The sequence below is a fragment of the Austrofundulus limnaeus genome, unplaced genomic scaffold (assembly GCF_001266775.1).
Source record: "Austrofundulus limnaeus strain Quisiro unplaced genomic scaffold, Austrofundulus_limnaeus-1.0 Scaffold256, whole genome shotgun sequence".
NCBI lineage: Eukaryota > Metazoa > Chordata > Actinopteri > Cyprinodontiformes > Rivulidae > Austrofundulus > Austrofundulus limnaeus.
In genome coordinates this window covers 537,781-546,729 of record NW_013952658.1, presented here as the reverse complement: position 1 = coordinate 546,729, position 8,949 = coordinate 537,781, and the positions used below count along the sequence as shown (strand labels likewise).

Below are 8,949 nucleotides of genomic sequence, written 5' to 3'. Positions count from 1 at the left end.
AACAAAACAAAGGAGATGATTGTAGATTTCAGGAGAAATAGTSTTAGATCAAACCCTGTTTCCATCATGGGAGAAGAAGTGGAGGTGGTTGAGGAATATAAATACCTCGGTGTTCAACAGACTGGACTGGAGACTCAACAGTGAAGCAGTCTACAAGAAAGGACAGGGCAGACTGTACTTCTTAAGGAAGCTGAGATCCTTCAATGTCTGCAGCAAGATGCTGCAGATCTTCTATAAGTCTGTTGTTGAGAGTGTCTTCTGCTGTCATCTGTTGGGGTGGCAGCATCAGAGCCAGGGACCTAAAAAGGCTCAACAACCTGATAAAGAAGGCTGGTTCTGTTTTGGGGATGACTGTGGAATCTCTGGAGATGATGGTGCAAAGAAGGATTTTACATAAAATCAAGAACATTGTGGAAAACCCTGACCATCCTCTTCATCAGACTGTCATAGAAAGGAAAAGTGTCTTCAGTCGGAGGCTTCTTCAATTTCGCTGTAATACAGACCGCTACAGAAGATCTTTCCTGCCCACAGCCATCAGCATCTACAATAATTCTTTAGTTAAATGAGTTACAACAAGACCTAATTTCGCTCTAGTATCAATAAAGTATTTTTGAATTGAATTGAATTGAATTGAATTGAGGCAGGTGTAGTGAAGCTGCAAGAAGCAGATGCGTTTTTAAACTTTGACAAAAAAATGGACAAAATTTACTAAATTTTACCATACTTGAGTCAAACTGATTATATGTCATGTGTGTTTAAAATTAGGTAAACCTAGTGTGTTTTTTCATCAACTCATTTTGTACTTAGTGAATTTTAGTATCAGTAAAGCACAGTGTTGTGTTGGTTCACGTGACTCTACAATATTGCGTGGACATTGTGGGCAGTTCCCCTGAATTGGCAGACTGGTGTGGTCCCCCTATTTAAAAAGGGATAACTGTAGAGTGTGTTCCAACTATAGGGGATCACAGTTCTAAGCCTCCCAGGTAAGGTCTATTCAGGGCTTCTGGAGAGGAGGGTCCGTCGGATGGTCAAATCTTGGATTCAGGAAGAGCAGTGTGGTTTTCGTCCTTGTCGTGGAACAGCAGACCAGCTCTACACCCTCAGCAGGGTCCTGGAGGGTGTGTGGGGAGTTCACCCAACCAGTCTGCATGTGTTTTGTGGACTTGGAGAAAGCGTTCGACCGTGTCCCTTGGGGAGTCCTGTGGGGGGTACTCYGGGATCCCTGTACAACCGGGGTGTTTTGTCCACATTGCTGGTAGTAAGTTGGACTAATTTCCTGTGMGAGTTAGACTCTGCCAAGGTTGCCCTTTGTCACTGATTCTGTTCATAACTTTTATGGACAGAGTTTTTAGGCACAGCCAAAGTGTTGAGGGGATCCTTTTTGGTAACCTTAGGATCGCATCTCTGCTTTTTGCGGATGATGTGGTCCTATTGGCTTCATCAGATCGTGATCTCCAGCTCTCACTGGAGCAGTTTACAGACGAGTGTGAAGCGGCCAGGATGAGGATCAGTGCCTCCAAATCTGAGACCATGGTCTTGAGCCAGAAAAGGGTAGAGTGCTTTCTCCGGGTTGGGGAAGAGGTTCTGCCCCAAGTGGAGGAGTTTTAGTATCTTGGGGTCTTGTTCACGAATGAGGGAAGAATGGAGCGGGAGATTGACAGGCAGATTGGGGCTGCATCTGCAGTGATGCGGGCACTGTACAGGTCTGTCGTGGTGAAGCTAGAGCTGAGCCAGAAGTCAAAGCTCTCGATTTACTGGTCGGTCTATGTTCCTACCCTAATCTACTTTGGGTAACGGCCGAAAGAACGTGATAGCGGATACAAGCGGCCAAAATGAGTTTCCTCTGCAGGGTGTCTGGGATCTCCCTTAGAGATAGGGTGAGAAGCTCAGTCACCCAGGAGGGGCACTGAGTAGAGCCACTGCTCCTCGACGTCGAGAGGAGCCAATTGAGGTGGTTCATCTGGTTAGGATGCCTCCTGCACGCCTCCCTGGTGAGGTGTTCCGGGCATGTCCCACTGGGAGGAGGCCCAGAGGAAGACCCAGGACACGCTGCGGGACTATGTTTCTCTGCTGGCCTGAGAACACCTTGGGATTCCTTCAGAGGAGCTGGCCCAAGTGGCTGGAGAGATGGAGGTCTGGGTCACTGCTTAGGCTGCTGCCCCCACAACCCAAACCCACGAATACAAGCGGTCTAAATGAGTTTCCTTCACAGGGGAGAGTATCCTCTTGAGTGACAGAACAACAAGGGGCTTTATATAACCCAACATGGCACCCAGATTGCACAGCAGTTCTAGAACATACAAAGCTCAAATTTGGTGGGTTGATAGCTGAGAGCTAACTAAAGACATTGGCTGTGTCTCAGTTCATGGGTTGCAGCCGACGTTGACTGCATTTGTCGGCCGCTTACATCACTGCCCCGCACCGTAGGCTGTCCCAATTTGTAGGTGCCTACTTATGCGATTGACAAACCCCCGCAAACGTCGGCTGCATCTGAGTATCCTACGCGGCCAACGGTATCCCAGAATTCATTGCGCAAATTAAACAGAAAAACAATGATGACAGATGTTTTTTAACTTTATGGCAGAGTTTTTTATGGCATGTCTGGATGTAAAACATGCAGGACTGTGGCCCTCAATGCCCACCCCTGATCTAATGGGTGCTAGCTGTGGTGTCAGCCTTCACCATTGACTTAGAGCATCTGTCACTGTTGTGTCATTACCTGGCTGTGTCTCAATTCATGTGTTGCAGCTGACGTCAGCCATTACGCCACTGCCCCTCWCCGTAGGCGCCTACTGATGTGGCCAACAAAACCCTGACAGTGTAGGCTGCATCCGAGTATCCTACGCAGCCAACAGTATCCCAGAATTCATTGTGCCGTCAGCAAATTAAACAGAAAAACAAAAGGCAGCGATGTTTTATTTAAATTTTATGGCAGAGTCTGTTTTTTAAGGCGGAATTTGAAAATAAATCATGGACCAAAAAAATGTAAGTTTAGCAACTTAGCTGAATAAAGTTTTGTTGAAATGAGATGTTAAAATGCAGTAAGTACTGAAACTGGAGCTAAACCCAAATTAGTAATGCTTTTTATTTATTTACTTGTAACATTTTTCTATTAAAATTGAATTTTGTGAAGTTATGCCTTGAAAAAACAACTGAAGTGAAATAAAACGTACCACCATGGTAWTGAGGCAGTGCATGGTAAAACAAGCATACTGTACGTCTTTCATAGATTAGACCGTTTCATTTTACAGCCGTTTATGCAGCCAACGGCCCTAGCCAACATCGAATGCAGTCCATGTCGGCTGCAACCTATGAATTGAGACACAGCCATTCTGAATGCTATACAGAAGTTTAAGCTAACCGTTAACGCTAATTTAAGGAAAAAGCTCTGATTCAGCTTTTTTACGACTTACAGAGCTGAAAACTGGTATAGTAGCAGCCAAGAACAAGCGTTGACAAATTATGAATGCTAAACAAAAAATTATAATGTCCGCAAGAGCTCATTTGAAACCTCAAAAACATTTTTAGCTAAAATTTGGTGTGATGTTAGAGGGATCTCCATCACATACTGAAGCCATAAGAAAAATCCAAGATTTTTTTTTTTTTTTTTGGAGAGTCTTCAACCTTTTTGGATTAGATTCTACAAACACAAATAAGCTTTGTTCTTTCCCCAAGATTATTATTAGTCATCATTAATCACAGTTTGCTGCCAAATAGCTAGACCGCTCTGAAAATAAAACCTTCATTTAGAAAAGAGGGCTATAATGTTTCAAAAAATATTTGGCAGGTCAGCTCTTGATCCCTTCAGTGAGCAAAAACACCAAACATATCTCACCAGAGAAGTTTGTGATACAAATAATCTGTCAAGAAAGTCACTCTCTCTCCTGTGTTTTCCAAATATGAAGTTTTGCACAAACCTTCAGACCCACAGACATGGCTCAAACACACAACAGCTTTCTTATATTAAGGGGTTTTGCAGAGTAGTTTAGAAACAAAATTGTAGGTCAAATGTCAATGTTGCATGTAGTGAGTCCAGTTCATGTAATGATTGTGTTGGTGTGCAGTACAGGATTAATTTAAATGAATTTTTCATACCAAAGAATGATCAAAGGAGCATCAAAATCMCTTAAATTAAATGTGTAACATTCCTTGATGGAATGCTTATTGCCCACCACCTTTCATACCAGGGGTTTAAACTGAGATCATCATGTTGGGAAATGATGGTTAGGGTTAGGGTTAGGGTTAGCTGTTTTTGTCAGATCTATGTTTTTGGTAGAGTTCTGGGCTTATTTCTCTTGTTTGTTCTTTGTGGTGTTTACATACATGTCAACCCCTTTGGATATTAACCTGTATAAGTGGAGAATTTATTTCTAGCAGTGGCGGATCTGGGATTGTTCAGTGTAAGGGGCCATCAAGGGGCCACAGTATTCATAGAGGGGCCAAGTACTTGTTCAACATCCTTGCACACAAATCCCCAGTTTTTGCAAGTTTTATACATTTAATCAGTCACACATGTTCAAGCACTTGTAAATGTTTGCACAGTAAATTCTCCTTATCAATTTTACATGCTTTTTTTTACTGTACATAAATAAAATACTCTCAAACACACATGTGGGAAAATCCAGTCATCGTTGTCAGTAAAAAAAAAAAAATTTCTGCAGGATTGTTCAACGTGAAAAAGTTTGCTTCAGGCGGGACTTTCCTACTTGACTCACTGGCACCAGTAGTGGTTGGAAGTGGAATTGCAGCCAACATCATTGTTCTTGGGCAAGGACAAATGAGTGAAAGGACAGGGTCACTTCAGGGGGCCAATCAGATTTTAGATGGGGCCAATGCCCCTGTGGCCCCACCCCTAGAACCACCCCTGCTTTCTAGTCTTTTATTTCTAGCGGCAGAACAGGTTAGAAGATGGTTGTTTAATGTTATTTATTGTTTTTTTAAACGTCCTACATGTTAAATTAATTTGAAAGTGAGATTTTGAAAAAAATCCGTTAAAAATTGAAAGAAATCTGTGAAATTGCTCTATCTGTATGCCTGCAAAATAATGGAAAATCCATGTAAATTACGGACAATCYGTACAACTTGACATGTATGTGTTTAGTTTTGTACTTTCCACGTGTTCAGTTGTTCAGCAATGTTTCATCGTCATTAGTATTCTCCCTCAGTTTTGAGCCTCCGACCTGACGCACCCACCCACACCTGTCCTCAACTCTTGTTAGTCCACCTGTCCCAATCCAATTAGTTTCTGTTTTCACTTCACTGCAGTCAACCGTTATAGGACGTTAGCTCTGGTTTCTTTGCTTGAGTCCTTGTGTAGTCTGCATTCTTGGGTYTTCTCCTGCCTCTAACACAGAGGTTCTCAAACTGGGGTCCCAGGACCCCCAGGGGTCCACAAGAGGTATCTTGGGGGTCCTCAAAAATTTTCACTAAATTGTTWATTTGGTTTTTATTTTTTAAAATGCATGGAGAACAATGAACCAATAAGACAAACTAAATAAAAAGTATACTCCCATGGCATTTGGGGGTTGAAATGACCTTTTTAAAAAGCATGGGTTTTATGAGGGGGTCTCTGACATTTTTTGCCCTTGTAAGGGGTCCCCAGACCCAAAACGTTTGAGAACCCCTGCTCTAACATCATCCTTATCACACAATATTGTGGGATCTTGTGCCATCTGTTAGCACTCACAATATTTTCAGCAAATAACTACCAAACACAACAAATTTTAGCTCAATATTTGTAAAACTGGCTGAGTTATAGTTATTTATTTGTTGGCTAAGGTCAGTTAGCCRTGGCAGCTCACTCGCATACACACCCACACAGAAATGGTAAATGGCCTGAACTTCATTAAGGACTCCAAAGTGCTGCAGTCATTMATCCATTCATACACACATTGACACACTGAYGGTGGTMAGCTACATTGTAGCCTCAGCTGCCCTGGAACAGACCGACAGAAGTGAGGCTGCCTTGCACCAGAGCCACCAGATCCCCTGACCACCACCAGCAGGCAAGGACACAACGACTGAGACAGACGGAGGGACCCCCACCTCCTGTTGCCACTGTCACCCCAAACACAATACACTGTTGATATTTCAGGGCGTTTATAAGCAGAACTGAACATCTAATGCTGATGTCTTTGTTTCAGGTGTAAAAGGAAGGGTAGGCCCAACAGGAAAGATCGGAGAGCGTGGTGAACGTGGCCCCACAGGCAAACTGGGCCCAGCAGGAGACATCGGAGATGTTGGACTGCCTGGTCCACCAGGCCGCAATGGAAGTAAAGGAGATAAGGGCCAAAGAGGACCCCGTGGAGCTGCAGGAGTTTGCAAATGTGGCAGCCTACTGCCGAAATCCGCTTTCTCTGTGGGAATCACCAGCAGCTACCCAACAGAGAAGACCCCCATCAAGTTCAACAAGGTCCTCTTCAATGAAGGCGGGCACTACAACCCACAGACTGGAAAATTCATCTGTGCATACCCAGGTGTTTATTATTTCTCCTATGACATCACGCTGGCCAATAAACACCTGGCAATTAGTCTGGTGCAGAACGGTCAGTATCGCATCAAAACCTTCGATGCCAACACAGGAAACCACGACGTGGCGTCTGGCTCCACTGTCATGTATCTGAACCCAGAGGATGAGGTGTGGATGGAGATCTTCTACCACGACCAGAAYGGTTTATTTGCAGACCCCGGCTGGGCGGACAGCCTGTTCTCTGGTTTCCTGCTCTATGCAGACACAAACTACTTTGACACACTGGCAGAAGACTATGCATAAAACCCAGAAAGAAAAATATATTGTCTTGATAGATTTAGAACATACATAGTATCTACAAACTTTATTTTTATACAAATGTTTTTACTGCTATAAGAATGGTTGAAAATGTACCTATTTCTGTTTTGAAACTGAACGTGCAGCGAGGGTCGGTTTGTGTTTGCTGTGGATCTTTAAGGTTGTAGTTGCTGCTGCTGCTGCCTGCTCCACCTGTGCTGTTTGTCAGTTTTATTTGAACCTGTCAACAATAATGCAAATAAATATTCCTGACAGGCAGAGCTTGGTTTGTAGAYATGATTTCACAAAACATTTAAAGCCTAAACATATGAGTCAAAGCTTTAACAAAATGTAAAAATAGTTTCATTCAGTTCTTCTAAATTTCAGCTTGAACCTTGAAGGTTTATAAAAGCATAACATGAATATTACCTTGAGCTTATAGTTTACAATATTTTCCACTAATATTCTGAAAAACTGATATCTTTAAACACCACTTAACACATGATGTTTAGTGTCCAAAGTTCTGTATCAGTTCTGGTACCTATGGGCATAAAACATACCCATACCAAATATAGCACAGATTAATTTATTTAGCATATTTAGCAAAACTCATAACTTTAAGAATGACTATATAGTACCAAAGGAATCAATTTCTTCAAATGCTAAATAATTTTCAACTCTGTATGACGTTTTGCTTGTTAAAGGTAAAGGTTTGTTTTAATGAATATGCACTTTATCGTTACCAAATTATACGAACAGAAAGAGATTAATCTTAGTTTGTGCAAATTAAATACTAAAAACTAATTAATGGCCTAGCAGTCCSTGAAGCATGCATATCGACCGCAGTCTTCCAAACCAGTTTTGTATCAAGACCTTCTTATGTTGAAAGGGACAGGGTTAAATTAAACTTTAAAATAATGTTATGAGAAATCTTGTTAGCACTCTAAACATGTGATGTGATGTGAATGACTCTGCTGTTACCACATCAATGTCCCAATGTGTCAAAATCTGTTACAGTCTCTGTAAAAATGACTGGGTTTAAGCATCTTTGTGTTTTGTTCATCTTGAATTAATTTGACCTTTCATCAGTTGTGTACATTCAGTGATTACTGATTACAGGCTTCAGTCAAATCTGGCTTCTGGGCTGAGATATTTTGCTAACAAACAAGGTCAACTCTGAAAGGTAATCGGATGTAATTTTGCATTCAGTGATTACTGAGTGTTTTACTAATATTCATACTGTGCAGAAATCTTTTACAAATAAGCAGATAAAAAACACACAGTGGTAAATATTTAATAACTATTTGAATGTTAATAAAAACAGTAAAAAACAATAAAAATACTAATTCAATGGAAGATTATTCATCATAAATAGAAGTCTGAAACAAGAGAATAAATGCTCTTTTCTATATAGAAATTGGTAAACAACCTTAACTATTTATCTTATCTTATCTTTATCTTATACTATTAACTTATCTAACTATATATTATAAAGAATTATAATAAACTTGTAGTTGAGTGTCTCGACCATAGATATAAAGGCTTTATAAATCTGTGTTCTCGACACTGTAAAATGAAAAGCCGCCTAGTGGAGTTAATGCGCATTTGATAATGTCCGCCTTCTCGGACACCGTAGTGGGTGGATTTGTTTTCAACTACAGTKTTGATTGGCAGCTCAGTTGACGAATTGAAATCGTGAATTTGTTGGGTTTGTTTGCACTCGAGTTGCCATCCATGGTAGGTGGAGACGTAGTTCGTTCCTAGGCAGCGCGTTAACGGAGTTCGCTAGCAAAAAGCTACGTTCTGAAAATCACAAAATTAAGCTCAAGTCCGACGTAGAACGGAATTTTACACGCAGTTTTACAGATACCGTTCTTATCACAAGATTTTTCTAATTGTATAAAACTACCATCAGCATGGATTCTTCAAGGTAAATGTTGTTTTTCTACTATAAATCCAAACTGGTAGACTATAACCTAAACAAAAGTTCGTCCCGTTCTTAAAAGACCGTCTCTGGTTCTGTTTCAGTGACTTTAGGGAGAAACTGCAGAAGAAACGACGAGTTATACACGGAGCCTTGGTGAAAAACAAACTCGAGGATGACATCCAGGTGAAGTGTTAATCAATAAAATAACATACTGGATGAGAGCAGGGGCCATTTTAAACAGGAGTCAGATTATTAT

The 8,949-nt window shown here is 41.3% G+C and overlaps 2 protein-coding genes across 2 annotated transcripts in view; both read left to right on the top strand.

Annotated features, from left to right (window-relative positions):
- c1qtnf7 (C1q and TNF related 7) overlaps positions 1-6,967 on the top strand; it is a 13,347-nt gene extending 6,380 nt beyond the window's left edge. Inside the window, exon 3 of the mRNA XM_014020544.1 lies at positions 6,144-6,967. Coding sequence (XP_013875998.1) covers positions 6,144-6,772 — 629 coding nt within the window. The 3' untranslated portion in view covers positions 6,773-6,967. The remainder of the gene's footprint in view (positions 1-6,143) is intronic.
- A 1,553-nt stretch (positions 6,968-8,520) lies between these two features.
- Positions 8,521-8,949, top strand: part of cc2d2a (coiled-coil and C2 domain containing 2A) — a gene marked incomplete at its 3' end in the record, with an annotated part of 26,523 nt that continues 26,094 nt past the window's right edge. The window contains 2 exon segments of the mRNA XM_014020543.1: positions 8,521-8,696; positions 8,795-8,828. Coding sequence (XP_013875997.1) covers positions 8,683-8,696; positions 8,795-8,828 — 48 coding nt within the window.